Consider the following 27212-nt stretch of genomic DNA (forward strand, 5'->3'; position numbering starts at 1 on the left):
GCACTGGGCTGACTAAACATTTATTTGAACAGGATTTGTCTTCGATTCAATACAACTCAATATCCTGTCTTCATCTGAATGAGCCCTACAGGATCAATTAACTTTGTAGCAGAGACACTTGTGACCACTCAAAAGCTAAAACCATGGCAGGATATCTAATGGATGTTATGCTCTATATGTCTAAGTACAACTAAGCAGTGTACTGAGAACAGCTTTATACTGTACCTAACTTGAATTATGTTTGTACTCACTGTTAGTTTGATCTAACTGCTCCTCAGTTTCAGCAGACATGACCCACTATTTAAAACAATGGAGACAATCATTTTTAAAAATGCTCAAAGTGATTTTCAGAAGACGAGGAATTATCTTATAGTCATAATTCTCCACACAGAAAGACACAGGCAGTTTTTGTACTTTATTTAATAAATAACTCATAAACAGCATTGGGAGAGAACATGGTGTTGAAATAAAAGGCACTTTGAAATCAATACTGTAAAGGCTTGTGTGTGGTGCTTCAGAGGCATTTGGGTGTGAAAGCATTTCAGAGTCGTCGGAACAAACGCTCTTGTTTCAGTCTTCCAATCTAAAAAAAAATCCTACTAACAAAACTGACTTGCACAAATGTGTTCACTGAACAACCGAAAACATATTTTTTGGCGTACTTGACAAACACAGGAAAGGACCTGAGAACGAGAAATAAAGTTACTGCAGTTAGCAAATACAACAATATAATATTAGTTAATTGCAACTTGTATCATAACTATACAAATCCTTTGATTGTTCAACACTGCCACAACTTCATCATTTTAACAAGTGGTATACAGTCCCTTTGTGATAGTACATCAACAATTCAAATAATGATAGTTGATATTAATCTTCATCTTGTGTATTTGCTCCTTTAGTACTCAATAAGAGTGCAATAAAATCTCAAACACTGGATGTTTTTTAAACTGCAGTTCAAAACTACATTTACAACCACTGCATTCACTACTGTCATTCAACATATCTGTCCAATCCAAGTTGAATGCTAAATTTTCTTCAATACGGCCAATTGCAGTTGTTTTCTATATATATATATATATACACACACACACACATTGACATAATGTGCTGCTATGGCTGACAATTTACATATTAAACTCAGGTCCTGTCTGGAACACACAGAGACACACAGGAAGTCAGTGCACAGAGAGACGAGAAGAGGGCGTGAAAGACAGAGAAGTGTCTGAGAAAGACACAGAAGCTGAGGAACTCTTGTACATATATTGTGTATCCATAGTGTCCATATTGTGTTGTTTAAAAAAAGATAGATCCTCCTCCCATACCAGTCCTGTGGCAGGAAAAAAAAGCACCTTCATGTCATAATTTCTGCAAATATGCAACTTAAAAGTATATACACACACTGTATACTGTACATCTAAAATACAACAAATGCATATAAATCGTAAGTGTTAGTAAAAATACAGATGCAGTGGCCGTACGGTACATTATAATGGTAAAGCGACGAGAAGAAATGATAAATTCCACCACAAGTTCCCCTCAGACCCCAAAACCTCACGGCAAATACTGCAGTTGTCAGATACTTGATAGCAGAGTTCACTAAAAACTACAACGCCATCATTTTCCTTCATATTTGGGGTTGACCACTGTCGTGACAGCACTTTTGTAGATGGGATTTTCACCCTGGAAAGCAATAAAAAAATAAAGTCACAATCATGTTATTATTATTCAGTCAAGCAAGGTGCTAAGTGTTTGTTAGCTTTTCTGACACATTCATCAAATCACACAGACAAAAACTGGGTTACCGTCATCATTTACTGTCATTTATTTAGATCACACTTACACAGGCATGCTTTTGTAAAAACATACCAAATATCAGGAGGTACAAATTAGGCATCATATTTAATGGGACAGTTCACCCCAAACTCAAAAATCCATATTTTACATAGACTACAGATAAAAGGGAAAATATGTAGTTTTGCGGGTGAACTGTCCCTAACACGTAACATACTTACCAAGGTTTTGGTATTTGTTCCCTTAAGACACTTTATATCTTCAAACACTGAACAGGTTTTGTGGTTTTTCAGCTGTATTGATCGTCACAGCACACTCATGCACTCTGAAGGCAATATTACTCTTCCTAATGATCCACCTGTCTCGAAGTCTACTTGATAGTTTTAAAGGAAAGGTGAAATAAAGAAAAAGTAGCAGCTGAGTGAACTCAAGACACACATGAACAGCCCATGCAGGGAAATGAAGTGGAAAGGAAAAGAAATACAAACTTAAAGGACAGCAGCTTTACGTCCATAGTTTGGGTTCTGGAACTGATTGATAGGACTCTTGTATATGGGGTTCTCTTGCTACAGGTAGAGAATGAGGACAGAGTAGAGTTCAGCAGGAAAAAACAGAACAATAAAGAAAAAAGCTGTATAAAAGGGAGAAAAGTATGAATAAAGTGATTACAGGAAGACAATGTGAGAAATAGAAGGTAAGAAATAATGCAGATCTTCTGCGCTTTAGACATTTACTGATTGGAAACCGTCATTAAGACAGTGGGCTGGATAAGGTAAAGGGCCCAACAAGAGGCTACCTACTAGAGCACCAACTCTCTGCGTAACTTTGGGTCATTTTGTGTCTTTTTCTGGGGTATTTTACTGATAAACCTGGGACATTAGTTGCATGTTATTCCCCACATTCCCCACATATAAAAATAATAATAATAATGATGATGCCCTGACAATACCAAAAATGTTCAGATCTTGAACACAGGCTGTATGAATCTTTCCTAAGCTTCCTGCTGCAACTGAGCCACACTGACCCCCCTCTCAGATACAAACATATAATAAAGCATAAAAAAAATAGAAAACCATGTGTGGGGTTGTATTAACATTTATAAGTAACTATATTTAATTTAATGCAGCTTTACTATTGCCTAGGCACTCTACAGCTGTATTATGCAGGAAATCAGGATCAGGAGCAAAAAACAGTGATCTGGATATCTCTACATTTGACTGAGCCTGTGAGAATGTTAGAACAAGAAATGCTAAACAGTCACTTCAAAACGAGGCTCTGGCTTTGGGGTCCAATGAGCCCTCCCTTGGGACCTTGGTCCCACTTAGTATTCCATTCACGGATCTACTACGGTGTTGCAGACATTTTAAACTATTTATTATTCATTCCCTGTCCTGCATTTGTGAAGAACTGTGGATATGCAGATAAGAAAACATTGAGTGTAAATTAAACAAGGACCAACTGTCCCGTATTGATTAAACTGACTAAAGGATGGTGTGGTTGCAGCCATAAGAGAGCACAAGAAATTCCTCATGGTTGCTTTGCCTTGTTATCTTGTCATGAAACCCAGGTTAGTTACTGTTTTACTAACTTTAACCTCTAATTTCTCAAAATTACAGGGATCTGGAGCCATAGGTTGCCCTGCCCATGGTAGTAAGAAAGACCCTAAGAAAGAACACACAGTATGGGTGCAGCACTCATCAGGAACATCTGCAGCATCGAGCCCACAGGCGAACACTGTGGGAAGGACACAGTTCCACCACTAGGTGGAGGCATATCACTGCACATGAAGTTGTGCTTAAATCCAGTCTCCTGTCACATTGATGTTGGCTGATGAGACTACAGAGGGGAGGAAGCAGGGAGGGGAGGAGCTGTGGCCACTCCCCAGAAAAAGTCCAGCTATGCTCAGAGTGCATAACATTCCCAAAAAAGTCCACACAGTCGCTGACATTTTTCCTCTTTATTTTGAGCGCCACTCAAAAGCAACACATTGAATCTATTTCTGCAGCTGTGAGACTGAAGAGGCTGTGAGAGAGACCTATTAATGATATCATATCAAGTCTGCAAATCTCATCTGCTGCTAAGAACAACAAACGATCTTCACAAGTTAATTCCCTGACAGCGACTGGCTTTGAGTGGCCAAACAACACCTGCTTTCCACATTTGAATTACTCAACCCACCTTCTGCCAAAAATGTGAAAATATTTATCCTGCTCATCTTTCAGAGAGCTGGTCAAAGTGCCAAACACTCACCGTATCCCATTTGGCGTTCATCTTCTCTTTCTCAAACTTGGCGAACTCTCTTCTGTCGTGGATGATCATCAGGAGCTTCCAGATGAGCAGAAGGGCTAAACCAATCAGGACGATGCCTGCGACCACGCCTGCCACGATGGGGATGATGTCAGGACCGGAGGGGCAGTCTGAAACGAAGCAGGGTGCAGCGTGTGTTTAGGCAGCTTGAAATAACAGCGCAAAAATAACAAGACCATGGGAAAAACATACCATCACACGGCTGTGTGTGAATAAACAAAAGTCCTATTTTTGCTGCTCAACCGCCACAGCCCCTGTAATTAGCTTTCAGTGTAACAGAAACCTTCCACACCCTGGCTCATGGTAGCCCAGCTTTCTGCTCACCCAGCGTGTCCACCACATGGACCTCCTTCTCCGTGTTGTTGTTGACGGCATAGGTGTAGTAGAACCAGCAGTCGTTGGCGTCCCTCTCCTTGCAGTGCATCACAGGGTAGGATGCGTCGTTGGGCTGGGGCAGCTTTTCCCTGTCCTTCACTTTAATCAGGTTGAAGTAGCTGCAATCTCTCTCACATGTGTCCTTCTTCTCGCCGGTGCCAAACGCCCGGCACTGGACGCACTCCCTGGAAGCAACAGGGTGTTGTTGTTAGTAATGAGCAGTGAGATTTGTTCTGTGTCCCACATTTTCACTGGATGTTTTTGGGGTGCTATAATGCAGCAAGTTTTAGCTTCATTTAAACAGGTTCTGAGGTATCTTGAGTCAAAAATGTTTCTCTCCACTCCATGATAACAGAGGATTTACGTGGGCCTCCCTTCAAATAAATTCGAGACTACTGCAGTTAGAGTTTAAAAACCTCTGCTCTAGACAATCCACAGAACACGCTGAGAGTATTCTGTTTCTGAGGTAGTTTCACAGGGAGGCTTATAGCTGTAGATTATCCAGAGTTACTGTTAGAGTTAAAGAAATACTGTAGCGCCATAGACAACCCTTGTATTGGGGTGAAGGCAGAAATCTCAAGACCGATATAACTAAACATGGATTAAAACTATCAATTTGGCTACGTACTGGTATCATTAGAGTCAAGAGAGAGAAAAAAGCATTGTTTTTTAATTATTTGGTGTGAACTGACCCTTTAAAATACATTTGTGAAATACTGGTTTTGTCTATTTGCCTTTTTGAATTGGACTTACTGTTCTTTACCAGTATTGAACATTTTGACTTTTCCTACTGTCTAAAACGGTCTCTCCTATTAGCCTTCCCCCAGCCATACTACATCGAATCATGCATAGCATCCTAAAATTGCATAATGTTCCTTAAGGTGTAAAAGGATTGTTGGGGATTTATCTCAATGCAACACAAAAATGCCACATGCATTTAAAGAGTTGTGGCTTGCTGTAATGATTCCTCCTCTACACAATGACTGTAAAGCTATACCTGCAGAATGACAACGCTGTACTATAAGAGATGAGAGATATAATCCACAACCAAAGCTAATATGAGGCAACACCGTCCAGGGAAACAAAAAGAGGGAATTTTGTGCTTAAAAGGCAATAACTACTGAAGATACCCACTTTATTGGGCTAATTCAGACTGTTAAAGCCTCATTTTAGTTAGAGTTTTAGTTTAGTTAGACCTTTGGATTTCCACCAGCATTTCTTATAGTGTAGCTGCTCAACAAAGGTATCACTCCATGGTATGAGGATGAGAAATTATTACAGCAACTCATAACTTGCTCTAATGTACATATAGCATATTTATTACAATATACTTACTAAAATCCTCTTTTAAATGAGAAAATAAACCATTCATTAAAATATGTAATATATGACAAATTACAAACATTTGTACATTGTTCATTTTAGACTTACTTGTGTTCTGTACAGACTCCTGGACAGGTTGGGCAAGTCTCACAGGTGGGACCCTGGAATTTGGGGTCAGTGCACTTGCAGGTGCCACATTCACACGTTCCTCTGCCGTTACAGATCTGCTTGTTGCTGGCCATACACGTGCTGTTGTCCAGAGAACAATCACAGGCGCTTCCGGTCCACATGGGGTCACAGATACACACTCTGCACTCACACCGTCCATGCCCTAAGCAAAAAAAGTAGGGAAGCTTTAATGAGACATTTTCTCTTTTGAAACATCATCCAAGGTTCATTAAACAGTTTCTGCGGCACTGAGTAAAGTCTAAGTGCTGAGATCTGGAATGCACTTTCACTCTCACCTCCACACAGTTTGTTTCCAGAGCGGTCACAGTTGAAGTTGTCACACTCGCAGTACTGGCCGCTGTACCTCTCCTCAGGGTTATCTCTCTTCTTGCACTCACATGTGCCGCACACACAGTCCCCGTTGTTGCTGCAGATGTCTGTGCCGTTGTCTTTACGGCAGGTCCTGTCCATGTCCTCCGTGGCCACATCATTGCTACTGCATTCACACTGTCTGCCCACACGTCCTTCATTACACCTGGAACAGAGGAGAAGTTGTGATTCTGAAGCTTTTATTAATACAATAACAGAAATCTAAGTAAGACTGAATATGAGCCTTGAAGGTATTGGTATTTGCGGTCTAAGATGTGTGGTGTAATACAGATTGTGGAAACGTTGACAAACTTACTTGCAGGCTCCACACTCGTAGGTCCCGTTGTGGCAGAGTGGACTATTCTTGATACCGTCCTTGTGGCATTCACACTCACAGATGAAGTTGAGGGTAATCTCCACCTCCTCTGTAAAGCCCAGGGGCTTTATCTTAATGGTGTCAGTCTTACCCTGTTTCGGACAACCCTTCGATGTCACACTGATGCTAAACGTGACCTAGAAGTGAAGGAATAGAGGAGATGGAGATCAACTGAGACCTTAAAGGTAGAGCATCACAAGCAGTAGTTTTTGTGCAATACAGTGTGCCAAATTTAAAAGTGCTTGGTGGAAAATATTGAATATCCCAAACAGGAAACCTTTCTTTCACCTCAGAGTGTACATTAGCTATTAGGTTGTAGTTTTGCCCAGAGAGAACAAGCAATAAAGAAACATCTGGTTTAAGGTGCTGGTTTAATTAGTAATGCAATATTTTGTCAGGGTCTACGATCAACCATTTGCTGATCAGTTTGATGGTCCGTGGATAGATTTTCAGTATCTGCTAATGTAGGCCTGATAGTGGTGGGAGACTGCGGAGGCTTTGGGTGGACTTTTTAAAACTTGTAATGTTACATAGAATTGAGTTTAAGTAAAACTAACAAAAAAAGAAATAACACAGGGAAAACAGGCTACCTGCGGTATAACTTAAAGTTCAGATACTTTATACAGCCAGTACAAGGTTTATCTGTATTGATTTATACATTTTAAATGACAAGATACGATGATCTATGGCTGCAACTGATGATTATATTCATTATAGAATAATCTGTTGATCATTTTCTGGATTAACAGATTAGTTGTTTGGTTCATAAAATGTCAGCAAAAGCAAGCCCAAGGTGACGTCCTCAAATGTGTTTTGTCCACAACCCAAAGATATTTTGTTTACTGTCATGAAGAAACCAGAAAATGACTCAAAACAATTAATCAATTATCAAAATAGTTGTTGATTATGGAGCTGATTAATTGATTAACTGACTAATTGTTGCAGCTCTGCTATGATCTCTGTTGAGTATTAGTATGCCATTCACATACAGTAAATACATGTAATCCTTTTTAATCACATCAATTCAATTTGACATTTTTTAGTCTTTTAATGACCTGAATGGTGGTGTGTGTTGACAGGCTTAATCATCTACTGGTGGAATAGAACAAAGAGAAAGCAATTTCCATCCTCACCTCATCCCCGATGGATATGTTGGAGCACTTGCGTCCATTTTCGCCCTCGCTAACAACTCCATTCTTACAGTGGGAGGTGTAGGCTATGGTCACCCCTTCTGGAAGCTTGCTGTTCTCCAGAATAACCTCAGACGAGAGAGACTGCCAAAAACCAAGAGATAACAACATGACTGTTTCCATTTTCTGCACTGGAATGTTGTCTGGTAGCTTTGTTTGGACAGTGAACCATACACAAAGGCTTAGCTGAGTATTAAATGAGAATATGTGTTTGGAAAAAGCTTTGACTGTCCTAACTCAGTCAGAATGGTGAAGGCTTTAATGTGGTGTATGTGAGTAAATGATTGACGGTGTACTTACATTGTAAGCGTCTATAATAAGGTTGATTACGTTGCTGGAGTTGGCTGACAGAGTGCCCACTGCAGACTTCGGTATCAGATTTTTCAGCTCCTGAGGAGAGAGATAAAAGTTTAGAATAAAGCTTTATCAAAGTTCTGTTAGTCTTGTGATCCCTGGAATCTCTGCTCTCAACAGACTCTCAAGAATACTTTTCTATGAGCTTTTATAGACTGTAACCATTTGCTTACAGATTAAGATAGATATGATATTGATTTTAACCTTGAAATTATGAAATCATCATTGCTTTGAAGCACTTAAGCTACTGTGAGGCTACGTAATGAGCTTTTATTAAACTCAGATGGGTTGAACTGGCCTGAAAAGCAACAGCAGGGCAGAAGGAAATAATCAGATGCTACCATAACTCGAAGCACATGTATGAACCGAGATGGATATTTTTTATACATCACATCATCTTCCAAACAAAAACATGCACAAAAAAGGAATGAGGAAGAGTACGCTCCAAAAGAAAGGGACAAAAGTGAAGTCGACACATGTCAGATAGAGAAAAGAAGGAGAACTCACTTGGTAAACAGGCTGGAACTCCTCTGTGACTGCAAAGATGGTCTGAATGTTGTTGTCGCTCAATTTCTGAACCAGGTGAGCAATGGAGGGATAGTCCTTTAAAACAGAAATGAGATTTACAATGACACAGTCCACACAAGTAGCACGCCCAAATGTCCGCTAAACATCGCAGGGTCTTTCCCCCGTGTAGAAAGCTTTCAAAACAGGCCAAACAACACCGCGCTACTTACATAGTAGTGGCTCATTGTATACATATTGTTCTCCAAGTGACATTTTCCATCATTGGGCAGAACGATGCCACCCAGTTTGCCATCACCAGCAAAGTGGAAGCCAGCGTCAGTGGAGAACACCAGCAGACGAGTCACATTCCTCCAGCCAATCTGATCCTGAGAAAAAGAAACACAAAAAGTCATAAAAATTGTCTGCTAACAGCGATTTATCTTCTCTATAAAAGTTAAGGGAGAATTTGAGCAGAATGAGACACAAAAAATACTCCTTGTAAACACCAAGGACTCATAAAATACCCTTTCACACATAAACACATTTATTGGCGCTGAATCCCTCTGAGCAGGTGCCGTAATTGTGGGAAAATTACCTCGAATTGAGAACCTGAGCATGATTATTTCCCACTGGATCACTGAAGGGGAACAGGAATTTTCCTTTTTTGCTTACCCCACACACAGCAACTTGCATAATGGCATCAAAGCCCCCCTCAGGAGAGTCCAGGTTTCCAGAGATGTGCTGCTGGCCCACCAGGGTGTTGAACTTCTTGCCATCGCTGGTCAGGTTCAGGACGTTCTTGTAGCTGAACGGGCTGGTGCAGTTCTGGTCGCCTGTGCATGGGTTCAGCAGCTTGGCCGGGGTGGTGCTGATGTATGGCATGACTGTCTTTTCCACGAAGGACCCAAAACCTTCGGATGACAGTTGGGATCAGAGTTATTTTTTACACAACTTAAGCAAAACATCAACAAGTGGGAAAAGCTTTAAAGACTTAAAATGTATTTAAAGTTTGAGACTGGGTGCTGTAGTCTAAGGGTAAGATGACACCAAATGAATTCAGAAGAGGTCAATGACCTCTCAACTGTGTCGATTTGTTTTTGCAGATCAGACAAAAGTCATTCAAACTTGGGTGGCATTTAATACCCTCAACAGGACACCTGAAAAAACAAGTTAGTCTAATACTGTGCCCCCCCACACAAAATTGTGCACACCCACACCGCCCCCATATTGGATGTTACATGTACATATATATATATATATATATATATATATATAAATATATATATAAAATATAATATCTTTATATAGATATTATTGTTATTCTTGTGGATTACTTCGGTACTGAAGAAAACGTGTGATCCTTCGCAAATTCTGGACTTCTGAGCTATTGTTTATGATTTCCAAACAGATTTATAGACAGAGATAATCTGTAAAGTGATATCCCCAGAAAGTGTACAGTGTACACTGATGTGTGTGTCATGTCTGTCCGAGAAGGAGTACACAGTACAAAGCAATGCTGCTGTTGCAACAACTATTGGCCGTGTTAGTGGGGGGCACAAACTACAACAGCTAACTTCCTGTTCTCTTTAGAACACTAGCAAGCACCTGTCCCTTTTAGCTCACACAGTATCTGTGTCTCTGATATACTTCAAAAACACCAGGTGAGTGGAAATGACCACAAAACGGTTTGTTGTTGTTGTTTTTATTTAGTTATATTAATTACCCCTCAGATTGGACATGTGTTTCAGATTCTAAGTGCAGCTGGCAGGAAAGCCATGAACCAATAACAAAAATGCAACATGGAAAAATCTTCAATTCTTTGCCCCGAAAAGAAACTTTGAACACACTCCATTATGAAAATCCTCACCTATCTTGAAGTCAGAGGTGATCTTCTCCATCTCCAGCATCAGACTGGTTCCCAGGTTCTTGACATTCTCCAGATCGTCCTTCATGGAGTAGGACAGGTCCATCAAGTAGTACAGGTCGATGGGATAATCCTCCGCTCGTTTGAACGTCAAGTCAAAGGACTGGGGCTCCCCTACATTAAGTTACCATAATTTAAAACTCTGTCATAGTGGTAATGTCAAATCCAATCCAAAAGAATGTAAGAACAGCTTCAGAAAAAGCTTCATTAAAATGTATTCTCACCAGATCGGAGGGTGAGGCTGAGTTTCTGGGGCTTGATCTGAGTGATGTCCTCTGGATCCAGCTTCTCTGCTCCCTTCTTGCGATGTGTCACCGGTTTGTTCTTGAGGGTCTTCTGTTCCCCGTGTGGGTTTTCAATCATCGCTTTATCACAGCCCCTTTTTATCAGAGAATCCAGCTCGTCACAACGGGTCGACACGGTCTCACCCTGTTTCAGAAAGTTCTAAGAGCAGCAGCACAGGAAGAATTAAAGGGACAATCAAATTTTAAAAGTGAAAATCAGTGTATTAGAGCTTTCATCTGGGGGACTTTCTCTTGGCTTCTCTTGGAGCCTAAAAATACATTACAAACCAGGGGCATTGTGGGCGAAACGTGGGCATTTAGCAGGCATAGAGGGTCTTACAAAAGACACTATTGAGTTGCATTATGGAAAATCAAGGATCCAGTGTTTGTGGAGTTTTTAACTATGTTAGGGACAAAAAGTCAAGAATTTCTATTTATTTTTTTTATTAATAATGTCTCTTGAAATCCTGCAACTTAATGAAAGTAAAATACAAAATTTCTGCAGTACCACTTTAAGTCCAGACAGGCCAGGCTGGACCTGAACTGGACAAACTCTGCCTGCAACATCAATGATATGATTATGTTTTCTGATATTTAATAGGTTAAACAATGAATCAATTACTTTCAAAAATTATCAGAAACAATCATTAGCTGCAGCCCTACATTTGGGAACAAACCCAAACTACGTGCTTACTTTTGATATATGACTAATGGCATCATAACGGCATCAAACTGCATTTCTCAGCAATGATTATAGCTGACAGCTTCGATTCACTTACTGGGTCTGTACACCAGCCACATTTGGCTCCAGCCTGGATGCACTCCCCGCAGTATTTGGCGTTGGCATTGATGCACTCGTTACCCTCTGGATGGAAAACAAAGAGAGAAGAGAGGAGGAGTGAGAGGGAGCAGGGGTGCAGCACAGTCCCTGCAAAGTAAGCAGCCTGTTAAGCCCCCCCGTGTTTACACATCAGTTCATCTGGAACGCTGCGTGGCTCTGTGGTAATTGGAGACAGAATATTCTGTCTTTTCCATTATCCTCTACGCCCCACGATGCTAAGGTGGATCTCTGGTCAGTGACATCATTAGGTTAAAGTAGCTGGCCTCTCTCTCTAGGAAGGTAGTCATCAATAGGAATTGTACGTTTGCTATGCAAGCTGACATCAACAAAGTGACATCATGGGACAGGATAATGATGCTACAGCAATTCAGTATGTAAGCCAATCTTGTTTAACAAAATGAGATGTGACAGAGAAATCTTACCTTTCTGAGCATTACTGCAACAAAAGAGTCCTAGCAATGTGGATATCAAGAGCAGCTTCAGGTCCATCTGGAAAAAAGAAAACATCTTTTCAATGTGTGGTCTCATCAAAGAGCTACTGCTGTTTTGAAAAGGAATATGCTTTGTGATCTCTTTGGTAACAATAATAGCTGGCAGCCTGAATGCTCAAATTCATAATTTCCTGGACTAAAGGGTTGAAAGAGCGAGAGTCTCAGAGAAATGACAGATTGAATCTGTAAATGGCTTGGTTATAATTGGAGATAATAAATTATCCCGTGGCAGGGGCTTGGCTATTCTCGGCCGGTCAAAGGGTAACAGGCAGCTAATTCAATTCAGACTGCTTTCACACACAAACATGAATACACAAATTCACATACAGACAGACACACACAACCACACTGATTTGCCCCTGGCTTGGATTGCAGCCTCCCTTTTCCCCACAATCCCTTTTACTGTAAATAGCATCAGTTCCCTGGAGTCAACCCCTCTCTTGTCGTATATATTGATCTCTTGTCTGCGTGCAGGCTCTTTGGCCATATTGATGCATCTTGTCCTAGTAATTGCAAAGCTCATGACTTACTAAGTATAAGGGAACTGAAGGACCTTTCTCTGCACATAACGGCTGATTTGTGAACAGTCTCCAGCCACGTTAGCCGCTGTGTGAAATTGTACTTAAGCCCAGCAGTGCTGTGAACAAAAGCTGGTCAACATGCTCACAATGATAATGCTAATGTTTACCATCTTAGAGTGTTAACATGCTAACATTTTCTAATTAGCAATAAAAATTACAGCTGAGCCTGACGGTATTGTCATAATTTAACCTTTAGACCTTTTAGCCTTTCATGTTGGGACGATGATTGTAACAAATGTCAAGGCAATCCATCCAATGGTTGCAAAGATATTTGAGTCTGGACCAAGGGGGGGGCAACCAACCAATCTAATTGGCTGAGCATTTCACTAAAACCTCAAATTCTAACTAGTAAAATTAGGAGATCACAAAAGTTATTAAGTTCCACCCTCTGGGTACCAAGAATGTCGGTACATCATTTCAGTGAAATCCATCCAATAGTTGCAGAGACCAACCAACAGACATCCCTAGATCAACACTGATAGGCTTGACTAAGAAATGCCAGAGAAGACTGACCTTGAGTCTGAGGTTATACCTTTATTGATTATAAATAATCATAAGAACAGAGTTAAAGACAAGGGATTTCCAGTGAGCCCTGACTATGATTATATATCCCACATCACTGCTGCTGCCTCAAAAGATCCAGTTAGTACCGACACTTTTGGGATTCTAATCACCACTTATTGCCAGTTCTAATAAGCAACAGTTGGGTAGACTCCTACAGAGAGACAATGAATCAATGGGCTGATGTTGTATTAAGGTGCAGTGGCCAGCGAGGGATCAGCATGTGCCGAATCTAATTAACATGTGGAATGTACTGCAAAACCGATATCTGGTTCGGCCATAAATCACAAACTCATGCGAGTCATTTCTATGGGAATCTCCACAGTAGCTAAAGCATGAGGTTCAAATTAGAGCCAGACAGACAGTGATAGAGTGACAAAACCCTTTTTTCTTTTTAGTTTTTTAAACCAGTGACTGTTGCTGGCTATTCATAGAGGGAACATTAAAAGACTGCATTCCCTTACACTGTGGTAAAGGAGGCTCTGACGTTCAGTGTGTGCGGTGTTGAATGATGCATTCCTGTGTGCCTCTGTGTGTGTGTGTGTGGGTCCGTTTATATAGACACAGAGGGGCAGACGGCCTGTCTACAGCCCCCCAGATTAGATCAGCTGGCTTGAATCTCCACTGCTGTACATAGGTGGTGTGTGTGGGTTTCCACGTGAGATAAATTCCACATTTAACCTGGTTCTGCCACTGTTACACTATCACCACCACACTGAAGCTAACAGACTCTGAAGAGAATAACTGCATCACAAAATGTTTGTGACAACCTAAAATAACAGAGCCATACAACTGATTTCAGTGAAGATCAGACTTAAAATGAAGGAATTTAGGTTCACATTCCTCTTATAACAAAACCACACAGAAAGATATTTTCTTTTCATTCTTGCTGCGGTCTCTACTTCAGCTCCAAGGAATCATTCAAATGCAAACTACGTCTATAAAACGCCAGCGAGGTGTCAAGTTAGAAAAATAACCGTGTTGTCTTCAATCCCATGAAGCTTAGCAGCTGCGCAGAGGAATGCTCAGTAAAAAACTACAGTAAAATATAGCAGAGAAGGGTCCAAGGAAAGGCTAGGAGCAGGATGTTGTGCTGCCTGTGTTTTAGATAGTGTTATCAGATATGGAATTACTGCGTGGTTCCTGTGTGATTAAAGTCAAAGTTAGCATATTTGGTTCAGACTGCAATGAAATTCATCAGTAAGAAAGATCATCGTAATACTGCAGCTTCAAAGCCACAGGGTTCAGAAGTCATAAATATAACCTGTCAACATCTCAAGGTGGTTTTGAGGCATTGAGCACTATAACAACAGTTTGGAAGTAAGAAGGCAGAATGCAGATGTAAAAACAAAAACCATTAGCCAAGAATCACATAGCTTCACAAAAAAGTATTTGGCCATTATATACCTTACACACATTATCTAAACCAGTGTTCGTCTGACCTGACTGATTCACATCAATGGTTAGGTTAACAACCAACACCTTATTACCTTATTATAGACAGCTGCATAAGCCTTTAAGTGGGAAGCTCACAGTAAAGCTAGATGTGTCTTGATATGCTGTAATGTGTCTATGCACTCATAAGTCTAAATGTGGCTCACAAACCATGCTTCCTATCACGTTCAATTGCCATGTTAGCATGCGGACATTAACATTTAGCTCAAAGCAATGGGCTGTGCCTTAAGTATAGCCTCACAAAGCTGCTACTGTGGCTATAGGTATATTAGTCTTGTTCGAAAATAAAGCTGGGACACTTATAGAATTTCTGACTTACAGTATGGTCATATTGATCATGTTCTGAGTTTTTCATACGTGCTTTGTATGAAAAAACAATATTTGCAGCACTCCCTAACAACACCATTTTGAATAGGCAAGATGATTTCAAAAAACATGATCTTGATTCACTGAGTAACATCACTATAAATAAGGTTTGAAAAGTACACTTTCATAAACAGCTTGACCACTTTGGTCATGACACAGATACGAATCAAAATTGTACTGAAGGGAAGGATGAGGACTATTAAGGGATGTCTGAAAAACAACCACAATGCTCAAGTGTGTATGTTCATGGGAAAGCCTAGAATAAAGATAAATTCCAGACAGTTTCCTGACAAGAGAGCTCAGCACTGGTTATTCTTATAGTAAAGTAGGTTATGTAGCTCCCACGCTCTTGCACCCTCGCTCAGTCAGAAACCAGCATGCATTTGTGCACATTTTCCCCTTCAACGCCTGTCCACTTGTCACACACACCTGAGCTGTGACTAATAGCATGGGCAGTGTTTTATGGGCTTTCCAAAGCTCTATCAGTTGGCAGGAGAAGGTGATGCATGGCAGACACTGTGGTGCGTGACTAAAACAGGCCGAGCTTCTCAGGCATTCCTGAGGGACTGACCAGGATAGTAACCTGCAGCACTGTTACTGCACTTTGGGGACATGTGAGCTATGAGACCCATGTTGAAGGGATGATGTAACACCCTGATTCCCACAACCCCCTTTCCCCAGTTTGTTGCTATTAATTCAGAATTTAACTAGTGCTAAAACAATTATTTGATTAAAAGATTGGTCACTTCAATCAAAAATGTGGATATTTCATTACTGTTTAAGTCACCTGGTTAAGCAAAAATACCAAACGTCACCTAGTTACAGATTAAAGCAGAAAACTGAATTAATTGCATTAATTGGATATATCAACCAGCCCTACATTGTAATACATTTGTATAACTGCTTATTGTGCTTGGGCTCCCTTGGTGTCCACTCAAGGAACCTCCTTGTGGTTCCTGAGCCACCATGTGAAAACCTCTGGAGTAGAAAACACAGCTAAATTGAGCCACACAAACATTAACCATGAATGAGTGGATTCACTTTCCTTTAAATTAAGCTGCATTTGCAAGTGCTTAGAAGTACTTACTTCAGCGAGCACTGCCATGAATAATGACCAGTAGGGTTGGAGAGGCGGCGACTACACTACACTGCGGCAGTAAGAACTGCTGGCGGCTCGGAGTCACAGAGCTCATTGTGGGAGAAAGCCTGGGCTTCCCTCACTTAGAATGGCTGTTCTTCTCCGGCCATGGAAAGAAGGAATGGAAAAGAAGGAAAAACAGGAAAGGGCGGTGCACAACTCAGAGGGGAAAGGAGTTGCCTCAAGTTCATAGTAAAGGAAGTTATAGTCTTTCCTCACCTCTGCTGAGTTCACTCTTTAGCCTCTTCTAATCTTCCCTCCCTCCATTTGTACAGTAATTATCTAGTTGTTCAGGGCTTTTTAAGGTCAACACAATATTTATGACTCAATTTGGTAAAGGCAACTAAGTGAAAATATACAGGACTGCATGGCTAAAGCATCATTATCTTGACTTTCCGGATATTGAGCTTAGTTAATACTTCATTAAAACATTCCAAGATGCATCCAGTTCCATGCAGTCAGTATCGTACCCTTGGCATCCAATACTCCCATCCTCCTCCTTTCTAACCCTTGTTTCCTTTCCTCTCTCCCTCTCTCTGTCTCGCTCCTCCATCATACCACCCACACAAATGCTTAGTTCACTCCCTCCACTGTGAGCCAAGCCAAACCAGTGGCCCACTGACTTTACATACCCTTCAAACAGCGCAGAGTGAGGGAACATATCTGAGCTGAGACGTACAAGCCGCCGGAGAGAACTGAAGGAGAATACCAAACAGTGTCCGTCTGTGTCTCTGTCCACCCCCACCGACAACTCCCACCACCATCCGGAGGACCCTCTCGTAGCAGACAAAAGCAATGAATCAGGCTGCCCTCTCAGACCATGACAGAAGGTCTGATCCTTAAAGTGTTCCCACTCACCGTCCCCTCTTTGCCAAGATAAATAATACTAATGAGGCAGGTGTTAATGTCTTTAATCTCTTTGTGCTTCTTTGCTTCTAGGACACTGATATAGGCAGACAATCCAATGGGATCTTTCCACGGGAAAAAAAGAGAAACATACCAAATGTAGGAATGAAGGCACAAAAAAACCTAAAAATGTCATCATAGTTTCCACATTACATGAGCATTCCGGCTTTCAAACTTTTCCTCAATAGAAGAAGTTTTGTCAAATAGAAAGAAAAGAGAAAATAACTGTATTGAACAGCTAGACCTGGAGTGGAACTTGTGATTCCATCACGTCTGATTCAGTCTGCCATCCTTTATTTTTAGCCTCAAAGAAGTATACACAGATACTGTATGTGTCAATGATATCAGCTTCCATTTCTGTTTTCACCTTCTGAGAAAGAAAACAGCTAGTAAGTGAATGTCAGGACGAATAGGACCGTAAGCATATTCTACAAAGTCTCTACCACAGGTAAGATGTGTAAATTAATAACATCAAGGCTTCAAAAGTCACATACTGAATGAGGCACTGCATTGAGTGACATACTGAACAGCAGCCTATAAGTCCAGAAGCGACACTTACAAGATAATAGCCAAGTGTCTTAAACCTGTATTCTTTCTAATGGCCATCAGGGGGCAGCTCCATTGGCTGTAAAAAGAAGTTTGATTGTTTTGAGTCTTATGGGGTAAATAACCCTTGATTTACTAGCTCAGTTAACAGTTTCCTGAGTTTATGGTCTCAGTCGCTATTTTCAAGTCTTTTTCCATACAGCATTATGTTGACTTTGTAAATTATGGTCCAATTTATAGTAAAACAGAGATAAATAATAGATAAACCAGGGTATGCTTTAGGGAATGGCTACTTTGACAAGTCATGCTCAACTGCACCCAGTAGATACAATTCATATAACACAAATGTTTCATAAACATATCTTAATGTACCGTTTATCTGTAATATGTGTATGCGTGTGACCAGGAATGTCGCCATTGTCTCCTGCAACAAACGAGTCAAACTAAGCGCAGCTAATGAGTGCAGCTCAACGCGCAGTGCTACGTCACCGCTGATGGCTGCAAAAAACAGCACGACAGCGGCCTAATGCTGACCCCGAGGCTTCAACACGGTACTCCGCAAACCAATGGGTCACGATAGGTTCAAACTTAATAATAGCACACTGAATCTTCATTCATTTATTCAGTTTGTCAGTGACATGACAAACATAACAGAAGCTCAAGCTGAGGATTCATAAAGGCAGCAAACTGATGTGAGGAGATTCCCATGATAATCGTGTGTTTATCCTATGTGTACGGTTTCACTCACATGATTTTGTTTTTTTGACTACATGAATAGATGTCTTGTCTTGTCTCTTATCTTATGTGTCCACATGATCGACATTGACAGTAATGTTCATGCAGGAATGTCCATTACCCAGCACTTTGCAAACATTAGTCAACATGAGACTTTTGTGTGTTTACTATGCCTTTCAACAGGCTTTCGCAGCTTTCCCCATATGTGTTGTTTTGCACGTCCTTGTTTTCCCTGAATCTGTTTCCCTGAGGTGGCAAGTCAGCACAAGCCATAGACTTAAAATAGTCACATTTATGGGAAACAGGTTAAAATGGCTGCATTTTCCTTTAAGGCTGCAGCAGCAGACCCCCTGAGTTTACTGAATTCAGCAGGATTGTGTTTTATCGCTTATGTGATCTCCTTTCAAAGGTTCCAGTCTCACTTTAATGCTTAAAATGGTGAAACATCATTGTGTGCAAAAGGTCACTGAAATTTTTATTGATTAAAGTGGTAGCTAAGTGAAATGGTAGTACAAGTTTTTTAGTCAGGGCATACAGTATGAAAAATGTGAATCAGTTATTTTAAAGCAGTTTCCTAAATAGTTCAGCTAGAGACCCGTAATTACCCACTCTGTAATAGTTAAACAGAATAATAGGGGTAGTCGCAACACCCTGAATGCTAGCTTTGTGTGTAGCTCAACAGAAGGTCTTGAAAATTCTGCTCTGCCTTTCACACAAAACACTTAGCCACATATGTTGGCTTGAAGCCTGCCAACATTCCCCGTGTGTATGAGGGAGGCTAAAGATACTCGTCTAGGGGGATACTGCCTTGGAAGGACTTTACAACTTTTCCAGTCAGAAAATCAATAACATTTAAGCAGTTCTGGTTTCTTTTCTGCAAATAAAACATTCATATTGAACAGGGTTCACATCTCATCACAACATGTCCTCCCACAGCAGTTCAGTGGAAACAATTGAGGCAAAACCACAACCTCTGGAGGAGTGCCAAGACCATATCACTATTCATGGCTCTATCTCTGTGTTGAAAATAGCTGTGCAGTGCTAACAAGTTATTTCTGACTTGTCCTCCCCACCTGGCCTCTGCAATCACTCCAAAAAGGTGGACTAAATTCCACGAGACACAAACAAATCTGCCTCAACCCCACAAAGATATGGAAAAACCTCCAGCTAACCTTGTATTGATATAAGTGCTGAAATGTCAGTGCAATGTGTCATTGTTGGACAGGAAAATGTGTTCCACATAATTAAATAGCTCCAATGCTGTTATACTGTTGCATATTTTAAATAACAGACAGAAACTTGACGGTAGACAAGCTTTGCTCAAGCATCTGTAAAATTTGACATTTTTAGGGAGCCATCTGTTTAACCGTTTGTGGTGATCCTCTGAAAGCAGATCTAGAGACGGGCAGCATCCAGTTCTCACCACCACCCGCGAGGCTACAATGTAGGTTAGTTTTACGGGATCTTGAGGGGTTGCCTGGCTGTGACAGTGTGAGCCCAGGGATCAGCCTATGGAGCTGGGATCTGCTGTACAGTAAGCCTCCCCAAACTCCCTGTCTTTGCTGAGTCAGCTATTCCTTTGCTGAAACACAGGAAGCTCAACTGGATCACACAGGAAGCCTGCATCGTGGGGCCTGGAGACCAGCCACAGCTCTCTCTTGAAGCCATGAAGATGACATATTTGGCATCCAGTTGAGAAGGGAAGAGAAAGGAAGACAAAGAGGAAAGAGAGAGAGAGAGAGAGAGACAGGGGACCAGACTGCAATGTTACAGAGAGTTGAAAATGCTGTGAGCTGCCAAAACGGCAGCATATTGTCTTTGTGAATCAAGCGTGTCTGATTCTTAAACCTAAACCAGGCCATCACTGCAATCTCTCTGGGAAAGGCTAAACAAGTCTGGAAAGGGCTTCAGACAATGTTAGCAGCACAGCCAAAGGACCTCACTGGACATTAAAATCCGGCTGTCATGGACATTAATTCTCCAGGACGATCTGCAAAAATCCACGCAGCACCTGCATTGCTGAGGAATAATTCAGATACATGACAGCAGTCTGCAGTCTCAGGCAAATATTTACAGCAGCGAGGTTATAACTCAACAGTGTGTGGGGATAAAGACAAGAATAAAGGCCCTCTTTCCAGAGCTAATGGTCCCAACAGTCTGCTAGAGAGGAACTACTGCTACTGGGAGACACACGGTGTTAACTGTATTACAAACTAAATTCAATTCCAAGTTGAATACAAAGAGTTTAGGTGAGGTTTGGAGGCAATTGCATACAAAGTCAAAGGAAAGACGTGATTAGACACAAATATACCCCCAAATTGATGCAAAGATGTGTCTGTGTGAGTTCAACAATGTGTTCGTTGCTAGCTATCTTACGTCATAACGTCTATAAACTTGGCCAAATGTCTTTTTTCCCAGGGTGGCAAAGTCATGACTCGCCCTATTCTGCCTCTGACTGGCCAGTAATCACTGCCTTTCTTGGGTTGGTTGGTTAGGTTTAGGCATAAGGACTGAGATTGGTTAGGGTTAGGGTAAGAATGTCAGGCTAATCCAAACAGAGGCAGAGTAGCACTTTGTTGGTACAGTACATTGGCTGCAGTCCAGCAAGGTGGAAATTTGCTTAGCAGCAAGCAGCTCGGTCTTGTTGTACTTGGTTGGTGATTTGAGCTGAATGTTGACGTCAGCACAATATCGTGCTCAAGAGGACATTGCTAACAGAGTGATGTTTAGCAGATAAATTATTTACGTTGTTTACAATTTTAATCCAGCACGTTAGCATGTTGATATTAACTAATACACAATACAAGTACAGCCAAGGGAATACTAGCTTTGCAGGTATTTGCAAAAGCCAAAGTATTTCACCTGATGATGGATGGTTAATGGATGGAAAGTTAAGGGATCACCAAGTGATTACAATTAATCCTGAGAGGGAAATAAATGTCTGTACCAAATTTAATGGCAATGCATCCTGCAGTTATCAAGACATTTCGCTTAAAGCATGATGGCACAGCTGAAGGAACAGTCTACAGCTACAGGATTTTGTGTGAGAACAGCAGCACAGAGAGCAAACTGCAGTATACAAGCTGTCCAACAGAAGCTAACAAGTCACAAAGACTATGAGGAAACTGCTGCATGCAAGTCCTAGGCTGGTCTGTTTTTTCTACACAGTCAAAGTTTGGTCTTAATACAATTTTAAGCCAGCAGTAGGCCAGCTATGGACACCTCCGCCGTCTTTCTGCTGAGGCCCTAATGCTCGAAAACTGGCACATTAATGACACTCAGATGTCTTTCATTAGGCCACAGACTTGACACTTAAACTAGAGGGCCTCCACTTCCTTTACCATGAGAGAGTGAAAACAGCAGTGCTAAAACAGTGAGCTCTGCACAGCTACGTGCCCTTCCTCTTGGGAACAGTAGAGGAATATCTGTCATGTTAAATTCTCAGGGCGTTCTTAGGGGCCACTGACTGAACATCATGTTCTGAAACAGTGCTCAAGCTCTGCTGTATCGCTCATTCAGAACAATAGACTGAGTAAAAGGCTTGTACTTTAGAGAACCTTACTGCTTTACAACTTTCAAGCTGAGCTACACAGCTGGTGTTGAATATAAATGAGTGAATTAGATATCTTGATCTTACATTTTGTCTGAGTGTGGTATCATTTTCCTGACATGCTGCTAGCGATCTGCCTCATTAGTCTGCCTCGAGGTAAGATACTTACACCTGCTTCTGCAGAGTTCCTCAATCACTGCTGTATACCACATTGTTTAGATTTTAAAGCAGAAGGTCATTAGGGGAAGGAAGTAACTTGAACTACTTCTCTTGTACAGCAATAAGCAGTGTTTTTTTTTTACTTTGAGGGGAAACAGTCCTTATAAGTGTTATGTCTATTATCCTAAAGATGTTTATATTGATGGTTGATCTATCTATAGGGTTAGGGTTACCTAACCATAACCCTAAATTGAGTGTCTATGCTTTTAGATTTACTTTATTATTATGATTATACTTTACTGTTTTGTGCTCAACAATTTGTGGTGGGCATTATGTCACCTACATTTAATTAAATATTGAGTTAGTGAGAACAATTGACTCCTATTATCAAGCTATATCAGATATGAACATCTGCAACTATACTGTAGGAATTTCCGTAGTCTAATGAGAGGCTTTAAAGAAGAGCCCATCTGTGAAGCCACAGTGCTATACTGTGTTCCTGTCTCTGAACTGGCAGACTGCTGGTGACTCACTTAACACCCCTGAGACGTCAGCATCTGACAGACCACATTCACAAAGACAGAGAACAGTGTTTGCATTGTACTGGTTGTATGTGCTCATGGATATAGGGCAATGAGGGGAGGCACATGGGAACTGATCAGTGCTCAGCAAAGGAACAAAGGTATGACGACGAGCTCTGATGTCAAAATATTGAACAAACCAATTTTATAAACTTTGTTATGAACTTTCATTGCTTACAAAGACTTCGAAAGAAAGATATGATTTAGTCCAATTAGATCAAATCAAGAACTTCAGTAAGTAAGTAAAATCAGTAAAATAAAAAAATGATGGCAATGGTTTCTATCATACTTCAGGGCATGGTTAGAGAAAACTGAGCTGAAGTTGAGTTTCAGTATCAATACCAAAATTATATTTCTTTCCACACCTTTTTTTGAGGATAGTAAACATTAGAATATAAACATATATATACACACATATTCCTTAGCTTCTCAGTTGTGGACATTTGCTGGTTTTCTTTGTCTTATGTGACAGTAAACCAAATATCTTTGTGTTTTGGACTGTTGGTCGGACAGACATTTGTCCTCAAGTCCTCACCTGTTTCTTTCCATTTAAGAAAGCCAATATTTGAGGCACTTCTCACATGTTTTAAACACAAGCAGTACAAGAACTTGGCCTAAATAACAAGTCTAAGAATGGCAAAATTCTGATTCATAACAGATACTGATTGAAGAAAATATAAACAACACTAAGAATCTCAGGGCATCCTTGTGGCCCAGGGGTTTAAGACAACGACAATGTAATTGCAACATCCCAAGTTGGAGTCCAGTTGCAGACCTTTGTTGCATGCTGTCCCCCATCCATCTCCACTCACTGTCACCTCTCTACTGTCGGCTATCTAATTAGGTTTTACTCCATTGATTTAGAAATTAGGTACAGAATGACAAGACATTTCTCGATACTCTGTAGTATCGATGCAATTTGTTCTGTGTTATAAACGTATCTCAGTTCGGTATATCTAATAAAGGCAAAAATGCTCCAAAATACATTAAAAAAGGTGTTCAATACTCAGTGTCTACCAACATAGTATTGAAGTTTGATACTTAGCCCGAACTTTCCATTCGAGTACAATGACCATTTCTGTGATTACAGGCAGCGATGTTATTGTACGTGTTGGTGTGTAAGGCAAGCCAGTGTCCATGTTAGTGAATAAAGCCACATTTCTAAACACAAACTAGAACTGGGCGATAAATCGATTTTATCGATTAATTTGAATTTGTAGTTAAACACGATTTATTTTTAGTTAAAATCGGTTTTCTCTTTAACTTCCACTACACCGGCGCTCCCTTTGGGCTCCCGTAGGTCAGAGTGCGCTGACCCCTCCCCCCGCCTCTCTACAGATACACACAACATGGCAGCAAGCCAGGATGAGCTCCTCCCCAAAAAAGGCACAGTGTCGTCAGTTGTTTGGTTTTGTGGCGTCCGACAGCGAACAAACCACGACCCACTGCAAAGTTTGTTTGAAAGCTGTTGCAACCAAAGGTAGCAGTACGACCAATTTATTCCTGCACCTCAAGCAGAGGCATGCAGCCGAGTGGGAGAAATGTTGCTCTCTGCATGATATACAGGACCGCAGCCCACAAACACCCGCTAAAAAAACAGTCTACATTAGTGGATTCATTTTCACATTGTGTCCCTTATGATAAGAAAGGGACCCGGTGGGACATTGTTTGAAGTAAGTAGAAAGCTTGCTGAAAAGTTACATTTTCACTGTTGTTTACAATGGCATGGCCTGCCATCTTGTTTACAAGCTTGTTTCAAGACTTGCGTTTTGTTGCACTTTAGCCCTAAAGGGAAATTTTATTCAAATCCCAGAAGGGAAAATCAAAACAAAATAAAAGCAAAACCTGTTTTGTAGTGCGTTTTTAAGAAGGAAAAAAAATCGATTAAAATCGTAAATCGGGTTTGGTGTGAAAAAATCTGAGATTTTATTTTTAAGCCATATCGCCCAGCCCTAACACAAACTCTTTCATATCCTTGAGCTGAGTCGTTCTGTGAATGAAAGGCACATAAACATTTCTTTTTCGACTGGCGGGCCCACGCAGTTAAACCTTCACAGTGTCACAATCATAAACACAGCATGACAGAACTCTCAGCCCGCAAAAAGTCTGCTACTATTTACTACCAACATAGCATGTTTAGCCTCATTTTCACAGGAGACCTTGGCAGGCAGAGGTCAGCTTTAACCACGCCATTCCTCACCGGTGTTTCGGAAGCTGTTTTTAGAAGCAAGCGCCCCCCCCAAAAAAGCCAAAGAAGTGTAGAGACGAGCAAAAAGCAGCTCTGGAGGTCACAACCCAAAACCAAAAGTAGAACCCACCCCGCAATCTAGCTGCAAAAATAACACAAATCTGTGCCAAAAATGATTCAGAAGAGGGGAACAGAACAAAAGCGGCAAGGGACACTATTGTGCTGCACAGAAAATAGTTCTTAAAATTGCTGTTTTAATCTAACTTGACTTAAAATTACCATATGGTTTGAGAAAACTTCAGAATGTAGGAAAGACTGCAGAGGTTAGTACTTGTTGGTCAGGCATGTGATTCACGGCCAAACAAATCACAGATAACTGCTCTTCTGGGATCATCTGTTGTAGACCCGCTTTCAAACTTGCAGGGTAAGCAGTGTGTGTGTGTGTGTGTGTGTGTGGTGGAGGTAAATGGCTGTAACAGGCGATTATTCGTACCACTTTACGCCTCTGAGCTTGAGATTCCCCCTCCGGCACAAAGCATGTGTCGTAGAGGGCAATCGCACACATTCATCACCTCTGTCCCATAGGAACACAGCAACACACACACACACACACACACACACACACACACAAAATCACAAAGTGCATATTCATCACTTCCGTCTCCAGGGGACAAGTAGGCACATAAGGTGTACATCACTCACCAACAAAGAAACAAACACACACACATGAGAAACGTCACAGGTCCAGAAGAAAGGCCTGGGTGTGGCAGTAAGTGGTCTCGTAAATCAGGTGGGAGCCTGGCCCCTGCTGCAACAGCTGTTCCCTGGGGGGGGGCCCTGAGGTCACATCCATTCAGCTGGTGGCTCCTGGCTCGGCTACCGTCTTTCAACTCCCCCCACTGTCCTACATTTACCCTCCTCCTCAATTAGCCTTCCTCCCCCTCCTTCCCTCCTACTGTCCTTTCTCCACCCCCTGTGCCTTCCATATCTCCTTCCGACGCCCCCTCTTTATCCTCCGTCCTTGCCTCCCTGTCTGCCTCCATTTCCCTGATTAAACTACACAGTGAAGTCAGCACAGTCAGCTGTATTTATAAGGCCTTCATCCTCCTGCTGCTCTCCTTCATATGAAATCGGGGGAACTCTGCTTAATACAATCAATGCATGCTCTGCAGCCTGTCAATCACACACTGCAACAAGCTGCACGGTCTGTCAGAAAGCTAATGTATGTATTCTGATTTCTTTGTTGTGCATCCAGCCCTCACCTTTAAGCTCTGTACTGTTTCCTGTTTGCTACAGAAGGCTTCTGGATTTAGGACCTCACTGACTCATGCTTTCAGCAGTTTAAACTCCTGCAGTCTCCCTCTCCCTCTGGGCTGTCAGCATCTCATGTGAAGTGATCCCTGAGTAATTTAAATAGATCATGTGAGATTACTTGTTGAAGCCCTTTCATATGACCATCCACATTAAATGAGGAGAGGTGTAACGACAGCCTGTTGCATGTGACCCAAAGAAAGATGGATGGATGAATAGCATATTGTATTATTAAGAGTAGTAGTAGTAGTAATAAGATATTGTAGCAGATGTAACATGTAAACCATTATCTCAAGTCATTCTTTAGTGCCACAGGTAAATATTAGTCCATACAGGAACATTCAAATGTCACTACAAGTGATAGAAAATGCCTTAAAGGACCATATCAACTCAGTATTGAGACTGCAAATGTAACACAAGACTGTACATAAAAAATCTTAACAATAATACAGAGAATATTTTTATGTAGGGATTAAACAATATAACATGAGTGTGAGCTCCCTTACCGTGGCGCTGTGGTGTTATATCGGGGCCAACATACAGAGGAAGTAAGCTAGCTTTTCTCTCCCAGCTCCCAGTGATGACCCGCTAGCAGCGGCAGCAACTATCTGCTCTGTTGGCACCGGGAGCCACTTTCTCCTCCGAAAAAGTCACGGTAGATTTCCCCCGCTACTCATTCCCCTCAACTTCCCTCCACTCAGAAAATGTACACAGTGTTTATTAAAAACCAAGAGCGGGAACGGGTCGAGAGCTGGAAAAGGAAACAAAATCCCAGCGGCGTCTGTGCGGACCTCTTCTCCTCGGTCTCAATCAGTGGAGAGCGGAGAGGCTG

At 41.3% G+C, this 27212-nt stretch overlaps 1 protein-coding gene across 3 annotated transcripts; it reads right to left on the reverse strand.

Annotated features, from left to right (window-relative positions):
• Positions 1-402: 402 nt before the first annotated feature.
• Positions 403-27212, reverse strand: itgb1a (integrin, beta 1a). Of its 3 annotated transcripts, none has more exons than XM_051411247.1 (17): positions 26887-27212; positions 12235-12301; positions 11751-11836; positions 10912-11131; positions 10631-10801; positions 9436-9674; positions 8994-9149; positions 8764-8859; positions 8203-8292; positions 7846-7986; positions 6653-6849; positions 6264-6502; positions 5908-6130; positions 4426-4661; positions 4045-4211; positions 2283-2360; positions 403-1683 (listed from the first exon to the last, which is right to left on the reverse strand). In XM_051411247.1, exons 2-16 carry the CDS (start codon positions 12299-12301, stop codon positions 2283-2285), a joined length of 2406 nt encoding a protein of 801 aa, XP_051267207.1. In that variant the 5' UTR covers positions 26887-27212; the 3' UTR covers positions 403-1683. The 3 variants fall into 3 exon arrangements, with proteins under 3 accessions (XP_051267207.1, XP_051267209.1, XP_051267210.1); XM_051411249.1 differs by lacking the exon at positions 26887-27212 and adding an exon at positions 26332-26449; XM_051411250.1 differs by lacking the exon at positions 2283-2360.

This window comes from Dicentrarchus labrax, unplaced genomic scaffold (genome assembly GCF_905237075.1).
Source record: "Dicentrarchus labrax unplaced genomic scaffold, dlabrax2021, whole genome shotgun sequence".
NCBI classification, from domain to species: Eukaryota; Metazoa; Chordata; class Actinopteri; family Moronidae; genus Dicentrarchus; species Dicentrarchus labrax.

Excerpts from the sequence above, each read along its gene's own strand:
- itgb1a (XM_051411247.1), bottom strand. The coding sequence starts at position 12,301 with ATGGACCTGAAGCTGCTCTTGATATCCACATTGCTAGGACTCTTTTGT. Across the intron at positions 9,675-10,630 it reads CACCTCTGACTTCAAGATAG|GTTTTGGGTCCTTCGTGGAA; the intron begins GTGAGGATTTTC and ends TGTCATCCGAAG. Across the intron at positions 6,131-6,263 it reads TGGAAACAAACTGTGTGGAG|GGCATGGACGGTGTGAGTGC; the intron begins GTGAGAGTGAAA and ends TTTTTTGCTTAG.